At 35.4% G+C, this 20,844-nt stretch overlaps 1 protein-coding gene and 1 non-coding gene across 3 annotated transcripts in view; one reads left to right on the forward strand and one right to left on the reverse strand.

Moving 5' to 3' along the window:
* The first annotated feature begins 3,403 nt into the window (after window positions 1-3,403).
* Window positions 3,404-20,844, forward strand: part of LOC134663705 (kinesin-like protein CG14535) — a 323,990-nt gene continuing 306,549 nt past the window's right edge. For both annotated transcript variants that reach the window (XM_063520163.1, XM_063520170.1), the window contains exon 1: window positions 3,404-3,528. In XM_063520163.1, the coding sequence (XP_063376233.1) occupies window positions 3,455-3,528 (74 nt within the window). In that variant the 5' untranslated portion in view covers window positions 3,404-3,454. The remainder of the gene's footprint in view (window positions 3,529-20,844) is intronic.
* Trnal-cag (transfer RNA leucine (anticodon CAG)) lies at window positions 10,848-10,931 on the reverse strand. The gene has a single exon. It is a non-coding gene; the product is annotated as a tRNA-Leu (tRNA).

The following is a 20,844-nucleotide window of genomic DNA, read 5'->3' on the forward strand; positions in this document are numbered from 1 at the left end:
GTGTCGTGCCGAAGCATACCATGCGGACAAGCTACTACGCGACCGTCCACTCCCTGTTGCAATACGGTGCTGAAATGTGGGGACGCGCCGCAGAATGGGAGCGCGCGTTCCGATTACAAAAAAGAGCCGTAAGATCTGTGGTCCAGGTAGCACAGGAAACCTCAGTAAGACCATATTTCAAAGAGCTGGGAATATTAACTCTGCCGTCGATAGTAATCTATCAGATAGCAATTTATACATATGTCAATTTAAGCGAATACAAAAAACGCTCAGATTCGGCGCGCTGTTTGCGGCACCCAAATATGCTTCTCCCTGTGAAGCGACGACTGGCGAAGTCCGAGAAGGTCACTCACGTGATTGGTCCGACCGTATACAATAAATTACCTGCAGAGGTCACCTCCGCCCCATCCTTGCAATGTTTTAAAACCAAACTAAAAGCATGGCTTCTCGGGCACACATTTTATAGTTTTAATGAATTTTTAAATGTAAAGATATAATATACTACCTATACATAGTATATTATAATATGTTGAATAAATCACGTACTAGGTACGTGGATAAATATAATATGATACTGTACCTAATAATATGTAAATTGACATGTAATATTAATGATATTATAAATAAATATGAATATGAATATGAATATAGACGAATTTTGGCATCATTGTAGGGAATAAACAACATACATACTACTGCGGCTGAAAGGTCTTTTTTTAGTTTTTTGTATCTACATACTATTACTACTTACTATTAAAAAAAGTATACACTTTTGCGCTGTAAAAGATAGGTATTTGTATGATTGTTATATTAAATTCTCAGAGTTCTCGTACTTAAAGTCTTATCATCGTTTCTGTAGGTAGACCAACTCAACTATAATTCCAATTAGGAGTGAAATGTTAATGAAAACCTTTAAAATTAATGAAAAAGTTAGCGTTTATGCAACCGCACGCGTGCCAAGGGCTGCCATGAGGGCACGAGCCCTCTTCACATCAACCGATGCATAATAGAGGATCACTCAGTGCCAGCTATGATCCTCTTCAGTCTTATAAACATGATGGCGCTGTCTACTTGTCTAGTCTAATCCTTGATTATATTTAGAGTTTCTACGAGAGTTGCTAATCTGGATGCAATACTTGTGGTAATTTTACATTCACCTGACTAATTTTGCAACACTTCTTAAAGTTGGTTCTCATAAGTGCAGCGTTCTTCGTTGTCCAAAATATCGGTTCTCTAAAATTTTGGTTTGGCACCGACTTTAAAAACTAAGTAATTACCCGGATGATCATTAATTTTCTTATTATTAGGTATTAATTACTTTTTGGCAGAAATTTGCTTTACGACGGGATAGGGACCTGGATACGTATAAGTAGGGGTGCCATATAAAAATTATTGTGTGCTTTTCAGTGGGTTGGTTTTTTGAAGGCAGTTCCCTTTTTTTTAAAGAAATGATATTAACATTATTAACTAAGTTATTTTATTTTGGTTTTGTGTGAAATCACCTTTGCTACTATGGACTCTTTGTACGAAAGTAGTATTATTTTTGCTGTGGCTTTTTCTGTGAAACAGATGTAAATAAAGAAGGCGCAAGTCGGTCAGGCCGGCAGCTGGGTCACATCTCGATGGGATGAGATTACCATCTTTCCATATTCAGCTGAATGCTGAGCGAGCGGTTGCTTCGCGGCGGCTATTTTACCATTACTTTTATACTACGACGTTTGACACAAACAAGCCCACGGCCAGGCTAATGATAAGAACACACCGTAGCTTCTGGCCGCTTGTTACCTCAGACGTGTCTTTGACGGCCCATTTTCTAAGGCCCATGTACTTTTCAAGAATTTTCTGCAAGATTTGGAATCATATTGGGTTACTTAAGTGTAGTCAATACCTAAACATGGAAGTTCAGCTGAGTTTTACATAAATAATAAAATTATATTCGGCAACCCGAAAGACCGCAACCCTAAGTAGCATGATATTAGATACCTGATGGTACCTTTCGTGTTTGCCTTTTTGTATGAATTATACGGGGTCGTTTTTGCCTTACCTACTCACTGACCTGAATAGGCCCGATATTTATTTATTGGTCTATGATCTTGTATTCGGGGAATAATATTTTTATCAAATAAAAGCCGTGTATTATTTTAGGCGTCATGCTTTGTAATTTTTTAAGTATTATAGTATGTATTTTAAGAGTTTTAAATGTGTGTGCTGAATGCTAAAGGATCCGCGTCTTGCTTTCTGATATTTTTTATGTTTCTTAGGCTACTGTTATGAATCTATAAAAGATAAGGCAACTAATTAACTTCACAAATTACGTGATTTGTGTTTTTATACAAATCTGTATGTTTTTTAAACTGCCTTAGTGTCAGTAAAATAGGTCGATATTTATCTCTGCGTAAAAGTGTGTATGCATGTCGTCTAAGTAAGACGACTCTGCGATTTATGTACTATGCACCACTTGCACCATCCCACTAACCCGGGGTTAACCAGTTAAACCGTTAACCCAGTGTCAAATTGTACTGGTAACCATGGTAATTCCAGGTTTAACCGGTTAACCCCGGGTTAGTGGAATGGTGCATGTGGAGCTAAGCTGCCTAATTTTAATCGACATTGTTCCCTCAAGGCCAAACTTGGCATACATTTACATAAATAATCTCACAGTATTACTCAAAACCCTCTACAATGTAATTCGTAGCACATAACTCGCCATAACACTCCGGCCTCGGTTATCTCATCCTTGCCACTATCAACGGGACTAATAATCAGAGAGAGCGCGATGAATACCAAGTAACCCTTACGCGCATCTTATGTGCCCTAAACTAAGGTGATACAGTTCAATTTCCAAAGTCAAGGGTTAAAAGTAACTTTGTCTTCTACATCTAGCAATGCGGTCATTTGAATTCTTATTAGTGCGGATGAAGGCAGACTTTGGAATAAAGGAGGTTGGAGATATGTTTGTCTAGTGGCAGGATTCGTCAAAGCAAAGACAGCGAATGCGAGACCATTGTGATGGTGCTCAAAGCTACTCGGAGCCGTACTTTGTTCCTGAAATAGCAAAAACTAGATATTTTCCAAAAAAATTCCACTCTTATTATGAAATTGTAAAAAATGTTATCGAAAAATATCGAATAAGTAATGGGGTATAGATGTAGTACATAATTGTTTTCCATCGTATTTTCTCGGAAACGTTTCGGAAAATTTGTCATGCTACTTCAGTCAACGTCAGTCAACAGTACTTTATGCAGAACATCTGTATTAAAACATCAATTTAAATAAAGTAGGTACTTATAAAGGTATTTATTATTCTACCTGACCAAACCTCTTTCTGAATATAAGTTGCATTTTAATAACACCTTAGGGGTAAAAATTATTCCCATAACGTATTATTTAGAGTGTTGGTAGAATAATCTGGGACGTTTCTTTTCAGGTCTCGAGGACAATCCAAGCCAGCACAATGAGTGTGACTAAGGGGGGGAGGAGGATCCCCACTCCCATGCCGCCCCCCAAGGACGTGTATCACAGCAATAGGTAAGACAACACACTAAGCATTAATCACAATAATAAGTATAATGACACATTTTTAGGAACTAAACTGAAAATCGTAATTCAAGGCCAAAAAAAGTAAGACAATGTTGCCACTGCAATAAATTGTTTGTAAAATAGTAAATTTTCTCAGCATCTAACAACATAATAATCAAACCAGCTCGGCTCATTTCAGTACTTGTTACAGTAAAGCAATATACAAGTAAATTACTTTTGGCTTAGACTAATATGTTTCTGTAACCAATACCACCCGAGCGTCTCAGCGGTATCCGATTTCATACCTTTGTAATACCTTATTGCATAAAGAATAAAGGCTATTTTTTTTTTTACTACATTGAACCCCATTCATGGAACCCGCGTAGATTTATTAAATGCATTCGTATAAGTGCACAGCGTTTTGTTCCCGAATTAAAGCAAGAGGTAAGTAGACGTTAATCAGATACTTATTAAATGAACTGAAAACATTTAAATAGGCCTATATCTCAACATGTGCAACTGTACACCACGATCTCCATACTGAGACGAAAAATCAACACACAAAAATGTACATAAGAATATGAGCCGTGTGCTTTTTAGGGCGATTGTATCTTATAGAGAAAGTATGATCGCCGTCAGAAAGTGCTTAGGCATCCATTTAAACAAGAGATTGACTGCCTAATTTTTTGTCTAAAAACTTTCAATGTTTCCCACCTAAATTGCTGCGGTACAATATTTTTTTACGTAATAAATAACGTGCAATTAACTACTTACATTTTTTGCCACGACTGTTTTTCAGAGCCTTAAGAGCTCATCATATTTTTTGTGCGCTTTCATGTCACATAATTTATTGCGCGTAACTGTACGACTACATGTAAGTAATTAAATATAGCCTCGGAGTAGAATGTCATCCCAATGAAACAGGTGGCAGGCAGGAATAGGTATTGTCATAGTCATGCTTCCGATAACAATGGGCAATGGGGTTTATTTTTATTTACTTTATTGTTGCTTGTTGCCATGTTGTTGCCTGTCAAACGTGTCCAAATAAAGTTTCAGATAAAGTGTATTTTTACCATATGTGCATCAAAATAATAGTAGGTGTCTATACTCGTACCTAAATACATATACATATACATATATTAGGATATGACCGGAAAATTTCTTTTTAAGCATACAGAATTACCATCATTACATTAGTGTACAAAACTAAATAATGTATACTTTTTTTGAATACTTACTTCACAATTAATATTGCGGTCAGGTATTTAATTTAAATGTGCTTTTAGCTAGATTAGGTTTTCTCTCGAGTGATTTTCTTTTTCTTTTTCAACCCTATAGGTCAGGAAATGAATGCTCAAAAAACGTTGTAGAGGGAAATGCTAGGAACACAATTTTTGACTCCGTAACTTTGTTTGGACTAGTTAGGAGGTGAACATATTAAAAGTCCCCGGCTGTAGCCCCGGTGCTGGGGGGTAGAGGGGGGTAAGAAGGTCGAATTTTTCGGTTTTTCATTGATATCTTGGAAACTTTGCGTCTTAGCGACATGACTACTAAGACAAACCGAAAGCTGATAAAATTAGTTACAAGTTTTATCCAGTCAAGTTTTTCGATATCTTGAATAGTTTTTGAGATACCCGCTCTTGAAAGTTTATTTAGGGATTTTAATTTTATCTTGATATCTACATCACTGAAGCTGTTAGGCCATGTTTGGTATCATTTTCGTATAAATCGGGGGTGCTGAATTCATTTATGGTATCGCATGGACACTATTCTGAAGTAAAACCAAAATTTAAAATAATATATTTTTTTTAATCCCTCTTCACGCTTAAACCGCTGAACTAATTTCGTTGAAATTTGGTATACAAATAGTTTCAGTCTCGACTCAGGACATAGGATGGTTTTTATAACCAAAAGCATCTTTTGAGGGTATGAAAAATGGGGTGGAAGTTTGTATGGGGAGTCAATAACCGCTGAACCGGTTTAGATGAAATTTAGGATGGTATACATCTGTGATTTAGATGAAAATGATACCAAACATGACTTCAAACGTTACTTTAAGCAGTATTAACCTCAGGAATTCAGTTTCGTCGACGAAGTTGAATTCCCCCCATGCTCCATTTCACAACTTTAAAGGATGATTATTGAGATAAAAAGTATCTTATATCCTGTCTTGGGACTTGAAATATCTGTATACCAAATTTCAATTAAATCGGTTGAGCGGTTTAAGCGTGAACAGGAATTAAAAAAAAAAGGTATTTGTTTAAAGTTTATATGTTTTTTATTAGAAATGGTGTCAATGTGATACCAAAAATGAATTCAGCACCCCCGATTTATACGAAAATGATACCAAACACGGCCTAGCAGCTTCACTAATGTAGATAAAATTGAAAGCCCTAAATAAACTTTCAAGAGCGGATATCTCAAAAACTATTCAAGATATCGAAAAACTTGACGGAATAAAACTTGTAACTAATTTTATCAGCTTTCGGTTTGTCTTAGTAGTCATGTCGCTAAGATGCAAAGTTTCCAAGATATAAGTGAAAAACCGAAAAATGAGACCTTCTTTCCCCCCTCTACCCCCCAGCACCAGGGCTACGGGCGGGGACTTTTGATATGTTCACCTCCTAACTAGTCCAAACAAAGTTACGGAGTCAAAAATTGTGTTCCTAGCATTTCCCTCTATACTTTCTTATTGCTTGGCCTACTAGCAAAAACCCTGCTTTCACATTATAAAAGGCAATGCTGAGTAAAAAATACGACACAAAAGTACTTTCAATCCAATTTTACTGCAATAATGCTTTCATCGTCCTTTTTAATTATATTTTAATCAATGCGCCAAAGTTGCTTTATAAAACAAATTTTAAGTAACTTTTAAATACTATTGCATTATAACTGTTGAATTTTGTATTTTGTAAGCTGTTATTTATTTTTTAATGCAAAAGGGATTGTAAAATCTTACTTGATTAAATGATTTTCTATTCTATTCTATTGAATTTTTCTTGTTTACGAAATATACATATAATATAAAATGTGAAAAATGTGTTTAGTAGATAGGTGTATACCGATTGCATACCTAGAGTTCCTTTTTAATCTATTCATTATTGCCTAGAAGATAGTTATCGATAAACTAGTTAAATATCGGAAGGAAGTCACTAGCGTGGCCTCGTTCGTGTTAGAAATATCTCTGTCTATTCATTACATTAGTGTACAAAATTAAATGTACTTCACAATTAATATCGGTAGTTTTCGTGTTTCTAAAACAAGTAATTCTACGACTTACGACTTGATTTATTTGTGTCAAAATGTCCTATAATATTTATTTATTTATTTATTTTTACGAGACTAGTTGTTGGTGCCGCACTGTAAGTACTCGTACCAGTGAGGTCAATGCTTTAATTTTTCAACGAAGGGATTATAAATATTTCAACGTTAATGCATATAAGGTTAGGTAAACTCAAATCGAGGTAGTGTGTAAGTTTGTGATGACAGCCAACAACAAACAGTTATACACGTGTGATGCGCGATATAATTTGGCCCAAGCTATGAGTGAAAAGCGGGTATTTGTACGTATAGTACGTAGTTTAAATACCCAGACTTACCTGGGTATTTAACTAATTAAATAAATAAACGTAAATGTATTCATTATTGCATTTTGCGGTGAGTTACCAAGAAAGATAGCCTGTAACGATAAGTTCAATGGAATAAATATCGAAAGCATATTCCAAATCACTACAGTCTACACCTTATAAAACAAAGTCCCCCGCCGCGTCTGTCTGTTTGTGTGTTTGTTTGTTCGCGATAAACTCAAAAAGTACTGAATATATGATATAGTGATTCTTGAGGACGGTTTAGGTGTATAATTTGTTAACCCGTGCGAAGCCAGGGCGGGTCGCTAGTGAATTATAAATTTCAATAACTACTACTAAGGTACATATTATTTACGACAACAACGACAGACAGAACTTTGAGATCTTGTTTGAGCAATTAAGATATTTTCTTTATAATTTTCACTTTTTTTTAACCATTTAACTGGATTTAACAAGCACTACTTCTTCTTCTCAGCTTCTCACTCGTGCTATGTATTCGCCTTCGCATTACAAGCATAAAAACATCACCAATTTGTACCACTTAGTCAACTTTGTGAATTAACCGCTTCAGCTCTTGGTTTCCACCCCAACATTAAAATGTCTATCGCCGACGGCGACGGTGTCCCTGCCCCGCATAAACGGCATGAAAAGATGCTACCTATAAATAAACCGTCATATTTTGACATTCCCCGACTGCAGACAGCCTTTGAAAGCGTTTAATTATGGCTACTTCTCATTTGAAATGAGGGACTAATTCGGAATTTTCCCCAAGGCATAAAAGGACACGGGCATGGAATTCGTTTTAAATCTTTTGTAAATATTTTAATACTATCTAATAGGTATTTATAGTAATGAAACTCACATTTGAGATGACAGTTGTTACTGATTAATTATGTGAGAAAACTATAGTTTAAATAAGGCCTATATTTGACGAAAATTTAATAGGTAGTTATTTCTTTAGTGTCCCTACAACTCCACTACTGACGCTTTATATTAACAGTTCACAAACTGAATAATAATCCCAAACAATTTTATACGCAGCCAAAATTAACGCTAATTGACAACTCCAAGTATTTTTTAATTGCCTTATACAGTGCGACATAAAATAATAGAAAATAGCCTCTCTCTTCGTAATTGTCACTTTTTTGACCTTAAATATTTAAACATGGCAACAATTTTGTATGGAAATTGTTTGATTCTAATTTATTTAATTTATACTCTTTCATGTCGCACTGTATATTGGTCAGAAAGACCAATGTGACCATTATCAATTAAGTATTTAAATACCAAAATACTTATTTAGCTAATATTAAATTGTGGCTAGATTCAGAATTTTCGCATGCAAATCGTCATAGTTACGTTTTCCAGTGTGAAAGAGAAAAGTGCAAATTAACCCCGGCGTCTGTACACTTCGGAGTCAAGTGCGCATTTCCGAGTTTCCACGGCTCTAGGCATGCACTGGCATGTAAAATGCAGACTATTATGCGATCGCTATTGCCTTTACTTGACATATGAGGAGCAAAAAAGGAAAATGTTTGTCTACTATCTAGAAATTGTTTATTAGTGGCATGACATGACACAGAGGCATGTGAATAAGATTTATTATATGTTCTTGTATTTTCATTGATTATCATGCAAATACTCGTACAACTGTACAAACGTATTGATTTAATAGTTTCAGATTAGTACCTATCAAGTCTTAGAAGTAGGAATATATATATATAATTCTAAAACATACGAGGCAATGTCGACACGATACGTAATAAGGCCCGCTCCAATTCGAGTGTCATTATTGGGTGCGACGACGTTGCACATTTTCAGAGCTATGGATGCATGCACTTGTTTATGTTACGGGAGTAGGGTTTGCACGACGGATCCGAAATGTATGGGAATATCCGCGGATCCGGATCCAGATCCGGATAATTTCATACATTTCGGATCCGGATTGCAAACCCTATACGGGAGACATGCGTGACATAATGGCGGTGGATATGGTCAATCGATTTTATCTCTATCCTCCTGGGTCCCGATGTCCTATTAAAAGGTCAAATTTAAATTGAATTTTGAATTCTTATTAAATTGTAGAAGGTTCTGTACATAATTAAATAAATAAATATTAATAGAGACATACAACATCCATACCGAACTTTTATTTGTTAGACAAATATCGACGTAGCGTATCGATCATACACGGATTAAGTTTTTCACTTTTCTTTACCGGCTTTTTGCTATTTATGGCGACACTGAAAATGGGGTAATTTGACCAAATTTTTCGATTTTCAATTGAGTTAACAATACCAACATTCTAGCAACTTTGTATTTCACACTTCAAGATCACTTAATATTTCTACAGCATCACAATAACGTCTTATTCATCTCAATCGTTATACTCCTGAATAGACTTATTGTGCGTGGTTCGTAATGGCCACATGAATGGGGGTGGCCTGCCCATGGCTTTTGTCTAGCTCGACTCAGGACATTTATGGCGAGCCATTAAGCTGGCCACTCCAGTCTTATGAAAGTTTTATCTATCTCTAAGAGCCACTTGGAGTCACGCTGGAGCTTCATGGAAAAGTTTTAAAAATGTATTTACGAACGGATCGACGGTAAAGGTGAAATATTAAAGCTGTCCGTGGAACTTATATTCCAATCACAAAATTAGTTGACTTACTTGATCAAAGGTTTTTTAGTTGCAGGGAAGATTATTTAAAGAATTTAAAGAAAGGTTTGTTTTTGAAATGAATCAGTGTGTGTTTATCCTCTAGCCGCCCATACGTCAAACCTTGCCAAGCAAAATGAAATTTTATTTCGTCAACACAAAGTTCAAATTAGAATGGAACAGGAGACCTTTTTATAGGTCTCTGGGCGGCCTGAGGTTATGTAGTATTTTCTCAGGCACTTGTGTTTTTCAAAAAAAAGTAATTCATTAATAATGTAATAAAATACTTTTGCAGCATTGAATTCACCATCCACCATCAGTGAATTTTATTTATTGAATCAGTAGGTAAAATTATATGTAGGTATTTAATAATAATCTGTTATGGTGTTACCTTACCTACGCTATTTTCAAGATATGTAATAATGAAAAGACTGGAAAAACGAGAAGAATGGTAAAACTTCAAAGTGAAATCAAGAAAATAGCTTAAGACTGGGTTGGTTTTAAGTCGACTGGCGCCATTATAGGCCATTCTTAATATAAATGCCGTGTGCACTTACCTTTAAAGCGACTTCCTTCTAAAGATATAAGTACCGGCTTTAGAGGCGCCATAAAAATAATACCTAGGTACAAGTATAAGAGAGGTTAAGTGTAAGACCACATATCAAATTAAAAAATCTTACGAATTAAAACTAGTAATCTTTTCTCAGGAAGTCGGTTGTAAATTTAGAATATGAAATTCTTTTCTTCTAAACTTGTCGTATAGGTACGTCCGTAAAGTTTATTGGTTGATTAATTATAATTAATGATTGAAATGTAAGTAAATTAAGAAATAGTCTACTTGCTCAACTCAAAGTAAATGAATCATCCCGGCGGTATTGATAAGAGCCTACATACTGATAACGAGTATACTAATCCATCTGTATTCGTTATCAGAAGCTATTTTAATAGCTCAGAAATTAAAGATTCCTTGTTTTCATCAATCAATAGCTTTGTTTACAAACATTAACTTCTTAACATTATTGTCTGCGTTATCAGAGGCTAGGAAATACTAGTCTAAGGTTATTTAAAAAATACAAAAAGTCTGTCAGAAGTGGGATTCGAACCCACGCCCACAGAAGTGGACTGCGACCTGAACGCAGCGCCTTAGACCGCTCGGCCATCCTGACTGTGACATAGGAGTCGAAATTACAATGAACGTTCTATAAGCATGATTAAATATACCAAAGCCCTAAAAAAATTACATAATTATGAGTATTGTGCACTATCCATGTGATTTTGACCACACTTGACTTGACTATGATCTTTTTGTATTAATAAAACATGGATTGTATGTTAACATTTTTAAACATTTTTTAAATGAATTAAGTCGGCTACATTGGGTATAATTTATGTGGCCGAAATAACAATCAAAGCGTAGGAATGTACAACAAAATTACGCTTTTGTTTCTTGTTTCTTCGCATTCGCGGCATATTCGCTAAATCCGGACGCATCTTTCAAATATAACTATAACAGTTGGTAACTGGTCTTGTCTGTTATGATCGCAAGTTGCTAATAACTGACCTGTTAAGTATGTTGATTTCATCATCATCATATCAGCCAGAGGACGTCCACTTCTGGACATAGGCCTCCCCCAAAGAGTGCCACAATGACCGGTCTTGCGCCACCCGCATCCAGTGGACTCCCGCGACCTTTACCAGGTCATCAATCCACCTTGTGAGGGTCCACTCGACAACCTTTCCGCCATAATGGCCATCGGGTCTACGTGCAATGTATGTTGATATGCTTTTGTGTTTCTTGAATAATATCATTATCAGCTAAGAGAACTTCATTAACATGATCAATATCATCATCCCCCTCGGTAGCCCTTTAACACATTCATTGCCCCCGACGCACATATGCGTTTACCGTCATATAAGTTTGTTCATAGGCCACGCCCCCGGGCAGTGAATGCGTTAATGCCAACGAGCTTTGTTGCTGGAACAAGTTGAGGGATTACATAATTGTAAACCTGTAATACATTCAACTGGATCTGAAAATAAAGCATTTGTATTACTTATATTCGACTATTCATGATGTAATGTAATACAATACATTTGGTACTTTATTAAAATTCTCGTATTCTCTTCCTTCGGAAGTTTAAAATAAATCTGGAATCCTAAATCGGAGCTCATAAACGTGCATCCGTACATAATTTTAACAAAACAGTAAATTCATTCACAAACAGTTCCCCCGTCCGGCCGCTCCTTTGATCTCCCATGTGCTCAGTTAACGCTTTCCGATGCGTACACGCACGTGCAAATGCAGTATTGCATTTATTGGCATTTCTAACTACACACAATACGATCAAATACAGAACGCGGTAACTGAAATAGTATTTACATTCTAATTTAAATCTTAACTCTGTTTCATAAAGTTTAAAGTTGCTCGTTTACTCGTTGAGAACTTATTTTCATTGAACGCAATTTTACTCGGTTTAAGTTAAAAAGCTTACAAGAAAATAAGTTGCTTAGTCTCGTACAATGGTGATATGATCTGTGACTGGTGTTATGAAATATATCAATAATGTATCTAGTGGTCTTCATAGTCCTCAAAGTTTAGGTACCTACCTATAATAGACAAGGAACTAAAATGGTGACAACTATCGGCTCTATTCGGAAAATGAATTAGATCTCTACTAGACCTCAACAAGTTACGATATGGATAATTTAAAGATATTTCTAAGATAGATATGTCCAGAGATGTGAAAAATACTTTATAAAAAGTATTTAAATACAAAATACAAATACTTCCTTGATAATACTATTTCAAATGCAAAATACAAAATAGTTTTTGAATTTGTATTTAAATACAAAATACGAAATAGGTATTTTCAAAATACTTTTTAAAAATACAAATACTTTGCGATAAAAGGTACTCTGAGTAGTGAATACATAGTCTGAATTAAAAAGTATTACTCGGAATTTCCGAGTTGAAAAGACTCTCTTTATTCTTTGAAATCAATCCTCTATCTAAAGTGCAAATTTCTAGTTGTTTGCTAATATTAACCTGTAGGATGTAGGTATGGATGATGGTTTTTAATGTTTTACAGCTAGTATAATGTCTCTCGTTAGTGTGGTGAAAACGTCTCGTTTGTGTTTCACCAGGAGAAAAGTTTGTTCTCCTCTCGTGCCTTGAATGCCTCGCAACACTCAAGATTCCAATTTTTAACCACTCGCTACGCTTTTGTGGTCATGTGCGACGTTACTAAACAGATTCAACAGTTCCATGTTAAAAGAATGAGGGAGTTGCCAGGATTGTAACATCAGAACTATCAGAAGAGATTATAACTCCTACCTACTATAAAGTATTTTGTATTTTGAAAATAGAAAATAGGTCCAAAAACTATTTCAAATAAAATACAAAATAGTTTTCTTCAAAAGGTATTTAAATACAAAATACAAAATTGGTATTTTGCATTTTGTATTTGCATTTTAAATACAAGTATTTCAAATAAGTCACATCATCATCATCATCATCATCTCAGCCTATATACGTCCCACTGCTGGGCACAGGCCTCCTCTCGAGCGCGAGAGGGCTTGGGCTATAGTCCCCACGCTAGCCCAATGCGGATTGGGGACTTCACATACACCTTTGAATTTCTTCGCAGATGTATGCAGGTTTCCTCACGATGTTTTCCTTCACCGAAAAGCGATTGGTAAATATCAAATGATATTTCGTACATAAGTTCCGAAAAACTCATTGGTACGAGCCGGGGTTTGAACCCGCGACCTCCGGATTGCAAGTCGCACCATAATAATAAATAATAATAAATAATAAATAATAATGAATAAGTCACATCTCTGGATATGTCATATTTGACGTTTCCGCGATTCTCGGAGGTCCTCTTGAACGATTTCGACAAGTTATGACTTAGATATCCAAGTCACATCTAGTCGATATCTAATGTAAATCTAGTTGATCTCTATATCGTCTCTAGATCTTGTGATTATCTCGTTTCCCGAACACGCGTGTATATCTTTTAATGCTTCACAGGATGTACAAACAAGAAAACCTATACCTAGTTCGTTTTTTTAGCATTAGAAAGAACTTGAAAGAAGGTAAGCGATCTTGGCATGTCTTTTAATTGAAAAACGCTTTTTAAAAACTATTACTTATGAAAGCAGAAGAATATAAATGATCGTATTAGATTCATAATTGTTACATATTTGCCGTAACTTATTTTTAAAATGTGTTTTTCAATTAAAAGACACATCAAGATTGTTTACCTAATTTCTAATGCTAAAAAAAACGAAGTATAACCGATTTAAGGAATTAATATTAGAAATAGCATACCTTTTAATAATAAATAAAAGGACTTAACGTTAGGTTATTTACTGCACTACTTGTATTAATATTGTTATGCTACGCTAGTTGTAATGTTGTTAAAACAAACAGATCGTAAAACACATTTCTTATTGCCGGAGATAATCGTAACAGTATATTAAACGCGCTCAATTTACCCTGAAAATAAGTGTGAATTGGATTGTATCGCCGAAGTATAATGTATGTATGTGCATAATTATTGTCTTGTTATTATTAAGGTAGAGTGTTTAAATATACAGCAGTAATCATTGAAAATATTATCTATAACTTATATCACTTACTGTAGATAGTGTAAGTTTAGCTCAAAATAATTATATTAAAAATATAAATAAAAAATAAAATATTACTTATATACATGAATTATTACACTCGCACTCAGCACACTTTAACATTCAGCGCGAAACATGCAGTTGTGGCCGCGTTGAAATACCTCTTGAAAAATATACCTAGAATACCTAAACATACTAAACATATTGAGTACGCTAGTAAGACCAAACTTTTACAATCCTTTATTTATAAACTAAGTAATACGAAGCTATAAGTAGAGTAGTAAACTTAGAACTTACTTTTTTATTTACCATCACTCATCAGTTTTATTCCGTTTTTACTTTAATATCTACTTTGGTAGATCGATTGGACCTTTCAGGGTTCCATTGTTTAATATATAATACATCCTGCCCTTACTCATTGACTATGCTATGACCGTAAACCTTTACGACTCATAAGTAAAATATAACTGTACTTTTTATTTGCAACTTACATACACACGCACAATTAAACCTCAATTAATTTAAAATCAAATTGTAAGATTATGAGATGAGACCTTTACTGTGATGTGAACTTTACTGTTAAAATTTACTGTGAACTTCACAATTGACATTTTAAGTCCGTCCTATTTAATTCAAAGATTATCACTTTAAGACAATAGGTGTCGGTGATAGCATGGATCACTGATAAGTGCCAAGCGATTCAGGTCACTCGAGAAATGGTTGTCAGATCTATTGTTTTCATGTTACGGAGATTGCACAACTTCATTCAAGCTGAGGCATCCATGAATGAATACTGGTTTAAGTACCTTTTTAATAGCCGCTTCTTTTTACTACAACATTCGAATATGGTTCAAATGTTTGTATATATTTGGAGGTTTGAGATCAACATTAAATTAAGTTTCTCATCATTATTAGCAGCGATCGGAATTGGGTGAGCACGAAGTAGTGTAATTGCTGGTTCTGGCGCACGTTTTTTGCGGTTGGTTTTGTAGCGTGTGGTTAACAAATGTTTGGAGTTTGTATGGGAGAGGAATAACAGTTTACCGCAATTCCGATCACTGATAAATAGCGAAGAGTCAGTTGCTTTGGTCACACTTCTCATTCCGCTTGAAACAATTATAATGTCATCTAATTTAACTTTCTTCATACCTAAGTACTTGCTTGTTACCGCTCAATCCACATATTACTTGGTGAGGTAGTTTTTTTCTAGTGGGTATTATTGTTTCATTAGCAGTTAAATTCCCTTGCCGCAATTGGATGAAGGCGAAGAACTGGTCTAACTACTAGAGAACTATTTATACATACTTGAATGCAGATTAATTCAGTTTTTATTGTCAATACCAGTGCATACAAATGTAAACTTAATTAAAATAAACCATTTGTTTCCATCTGATAAGAACATATTATGTCGATCCGTCATCTGTTATTAATTTATCATCAAGTTGTTGTGAATTATTATCAGTGGTTATCCATTTTACTTATAACAAATTGTGGTTGATTTGAGTTGTTTTCACAGAAACCTATCGATACCACAGTGTTGGCCAAAACGTTAATGCAATAGCAATTACCTATTCTCTTGTTCTTGTTCTTCTAAAATATCTAAATCCTATTTGCTATGGAACAGATGATGGCAAATTCCATTATTTAGTTGCAAAAGAATCACACTCTTTTATTTCCACGTGGCACTAAGCAAGATGCATTACACCGCGGGGCACACAGTAGAGCACTGCAAAGTGCATCACGCGTGTCGTATTCGTCCTGCGACTCCTGCGGCAATTAACCACCCAGGGGCGCTATTCCAGACGTTAAGTTATAATGCAACTCAAACTAGTATAAATGCGGCTTCAACTAATGCACAGTTGTTTAGGGTATCGATGTCACCTTGCATCGCGTAATCCCAGTGCACAAGTGACGTCATGTCTTTGGGAAAAATTAGGGGAGGTTCGTTCCTTTACACTTCTAATGCTCTATTAGTTTGGAGTCATGTTGTTAATTTTTTTTTCTATTTGGATAGTAAAGAACAGTAAAAAAAGTGCCGTAAAATGGGATGGGTTTGGTACTTTACTTACTTTAGGTACATACATAAGTATATGTACTTATTTCAGAAACGGCAGTGGGTTTTTGATATAAAAAGCTGAAGTTGCTGTAACACCTTTATTAGTCTACTACTAATCAATGATATCATAGATGGTTAATTGTGCAAAAAGAAAGCAAAGTTAGGTTTTCCTGCGAATGCTGATTTTGAGTCTGATGCAAGTGAAAACTTAAGGGCCCGATTCGGATTTTGTAATAGACATCTATTAGATATCTTTTAGACATCACCAAGATACGATAACGATATGTTTAAGATCTAACCTGTCAAATTTGACATTTACGCGATTCTGGAGATAATCTTGAACGATTTCCCCAGGATATGACTTAGAGATCCAATTCACATCTAATAGATATTTTACTCTATTTAACGTAAAAGTGACATTGGTTGCCCGAATTGCGCTGCAAAAGAGAACTAGTTGATACCTATCTAAACTATAACGTATCTAGAATGGATCTAGTACGTTTCGTCTCTTGTGAATATCTTGAAGTTCGAATACGGCAGTAAGTAAATGTTGTTAGTTCAAAAACATTTGTCAGGATAAATAAAGATACCCACAGGTACATATTTAGTTAGGTACTCAACTTAGCAGACGAAAAAGTGTATTCATAAATAATTTCCACGTAGTTGAATCTAAAGGTATTTCAAGAAAACTTCTGAAACAAGCGCCGTCAAGCAAAAACAACTGTTCCATGCTTAGCATAAAACTTTCACGAAACATGAGAACTAACAGACTTTCTTAGTAAATAAATTAATTAAGAGCGACAGATAAGGTGCATTATGAAGGCAACTTGCCTGAGCAATTGCTTTTAGCTTTCCAGGTGTACTGGAACCTGCAAGTTAGGTGAACTTTACTCTAAATTTTAAGATTATTACTTTGAAGCCGGTTTCAGTAGGCATAACTCAACCTGTGTTATAACTTATACATATAAAATGTCGCTACCTATAGAGACAGAATTTATCAGTGTAGTGGTTCGTTTTGTTTTCTTGTCTTGAAAAATAATGGTAATCATATTTAACTTATTTCCATCGCTTCCTGCAACGAAATTTAATATCGTTATTTAAATTATAAAGTTACAGTTGTAAAATGGTTTCTAATGTTCCAATTCGTTGTTAAATTACCATGATTAAAGTACTAACTACTAACTACTTGCTCTACTGGGTGTCAAAGCATTTATTACTGAAGTTACTTAATACACAATTTATTTTGAACTTTTATTGAAAAACAAACAGTTCCAAATTCAAAAACGAAACAACTGCTTCAGGTCTCAAGGGGGGTAACAATAAATAAGTAATCTTTAAGGTTCTGTTTATCTTGTTTGTACAATACACCATGCATTCTTGTTTTATAGAGTAGACTATAAACATTGCGTGTCCATGCACCTTTGACTGGTGTTTGGCTTGCTCAGTGATAATTCCCCGCAGAAGCGCCTGGCGCATAGGGTGCCGCTAAGAGCCCTCGTCGGGTGCCAACGTAATGTTTAATTGCCCGGGGACATTGCTAGGCCTGCACCTATGCAAGCGCAGGTGCATTCCGTTACGTCTTTAGTCTATTTGACATAAACAGTAATATCGCTCAGATCTACCTAGATGCTAGCTGATGCTAGAGATACAACGCAGACAAACACAACAAACGTCGATAATATGATTTGTTTGTGTGTGTTGTCCTTGTCGTGTCCATAACATTATATTCCCTAGTTCCCTACTTTTTTATACATCTCTCTCTCTCTCTTGCTAACCGACTTCAATTTTCCATAAAATATACATACAAAAACCGGCCAAGTGCGAGTTGGACTCGCGTTCCAAGGGTTCCGTACATTACACAATTTTTAACAATGTATTTTTTTATATGGAACGTGAGTGAAACTGAAATGTCTTTAAAAAATCCGTAGGGGTCGGATCAAAAACTTAGTAATTAAGTCCGACTCACGCTTGACTGTACATTTCTAATAGGTTTTCATCATCTATAGGTGAAGACCTATTTTATGTATTTATGTCAAAATTTTTGACTCAGTAGTTTGGGAGATAAAGGGGGGGGGGGTTAATTTTTTGCCTATTTTCTTAGATTACTGCTAAACAGTTTATACTAAAATTATAAAAAAAATATATTTGAGATTCTCACAATGAGCTCTTTCATTTGATATGTAACACGCTATAGTTTGAAAAACTTTATTTTTTATTTTTTTCGTTTTCCCCCCAAAAGTGGCCTCTATGTTTACAATTCATTTGTTTACGTTACACTTTCGTCTTCGGGTCACAAACTTACATATGTGTACCAAATTTCAACTTAATTGGTCCAGTAGTTCCGGAGAAAATCGGCTGTGACAGACGGACAGACAGACAGACAGACAGACAGACGCACGAGTGATCCTATAAGGGTTCCGTTTTTTCCTTGTGAGGTACGGAACCCTAAAAAACAGAAAACCTATTAAAAAAGGATTAAATCAAATATTTTATCTTTTATATGCGCTATTCTATTAGCAACTGATAATATACCGGGTGTGGCCTGTAATATGAGCAAAAAATTTTACTGTAGGCTGTACTCCTCATAATGATCAGCATTTGTTCAGCGACTTTTAAAAATAACTTGTGGTTTGATTTTTAATACACTTTAAAGTTTATTCTAAGATGCAATGTATTGCGAATTTTTTTATGTTTAAGGCGTGACAAGCAACGTCAATCACAATGATATGGCGTGGCGATGGCGTCCATTGAAGATAATACATATTTATTTTGTATGAAAAATAGGTCTAAATACTTCACAATTTTTAAAAGTTGTTGAACAAAAGTGACACCGTTTGAGGAGTACAATCTATGTTTAAATTATTTGCTCGTGTTACAGGCCACACCCGGTATTTGCAGTTGTGTAGACTTTATTGTAGGTACCTATATATTTGTGCAATAAGGTATAAATAAATAAGCTCGATAGATACTATATGATACAATATTAGTAACCATAATACGTAATTAATAGGTATTGTCTATGAGTAGAACACACCAAACGGAGTTGGGCCTTAATGAAATGAACCCTACTCATGGCTTTACATCTCGTGTTGGGGTGAAAGGGAAACACTGCAACTATTTTCTGTGATGTGGGGAAAACGCATTCCTTCGCGGTTACGTAATAAATCCGATGGAAACAGACTGTTTGCTCGTTTCGATTTACTGAAAAAGCAAGTCAGGTGGGCGAAATGCTCTTCTCTCTCTATCTTTCTCCCCCCTCTCTCCGTTCTTTTTATTAGGAAATATGATTCTAAAAATGAAATGTTAATTTTTGAATTTTGATACGATAGGGATACGATTATATACAATTAATTGTGTTAAAACCATGCGTTAGTCATAAAATTCATAAAATTAAGATTTTTATAATCAAATCTGTAATTGGCTAACACTATCGCAGTAGGGTAGGTAGGTAATATAATTAATAATAAATGGTGATACATTTGAAAAATGATAATGATGACGCTTAAATCGTAATTGTTAAACACTGGCTACTAGTGCCATCTACCGTAAAGCTCTGCAAGCTCTGACACAACTTGCGCACTTGGAGCTTCCTATTAGCGATAGTCCGTGGATGCTGGCATTTTCATTCATACGTACGTCGATAGATGGCGCGAACTATAAAACTTTAATGTTTAAAACTTATATACAAATTTAAATAAAACCCGTTCATTTATTATTTTAATTATTTATTAGGTTTATTAAAACTAATAGTTTTTTAGGGTTCCGTACCTCAAAAGGAAAAAACGGAACCCTTATAGGATCACTCGTGCGTCTGTCTGTCTGTCCGTCTGTCACAGCCTATTTTCTCGGAAACTACTGGACCAATTAAGTTGAAATTTGGTACACATATGTAAATTAGTGATCCAAAGATGGACTAACCTAACCTGGGATCACGGTCGGTCAAACGGTCAAGAGCAACCCGGACTTCTATGTCACCCCGGGTTGGCAAATATAGGGAAAAGGGCCTAGTGCTCGTCAGACCTTGCCAGACCTTGGAAGGTTATGATTCGAAAAATTAAATTTGAATAACTAAGCAACCTAAGTATAATCGCGACAATTACAATTTTATTGACCATAAAGGTGACAGTCCATTTCCAACGACAGCTGCAATACTGTTTACTATGGAAATTGACAATGACAGCGACGCGTTCAGTACCGGTAGTGCAGCTGCGGTTAGTTCTCTGTTCCTAGTCGCTTTCCCTTAGGAACAAAGCGGGAAAACCCTGAGATCCGCTACGAGCGTAGCGCTACGAAAACGTTGGAATCCCACCAATAACATTTTCATGTAAAATGTTGCCAAGACAACCCCATAAAGCTCGCACTGTCAAAAAGTTATCAGATCTCTTGTAGAG

Source organism: Cydia fagiglandana, chromosome 1, assembly GCF_963556715.1.
Source record: "Cydia fagiglandana chromosome 1, ilCydFagi1.1, whole genome shotgun sequence".
In the NCBI taxonomy this organism is placed as follows: domain Eukaryota; kingdom Metazoa; phylum Arthropoda; class Insecta; order Lepidoptera; family Tortricidae; genus Cydia; species Cydia fagiglandana.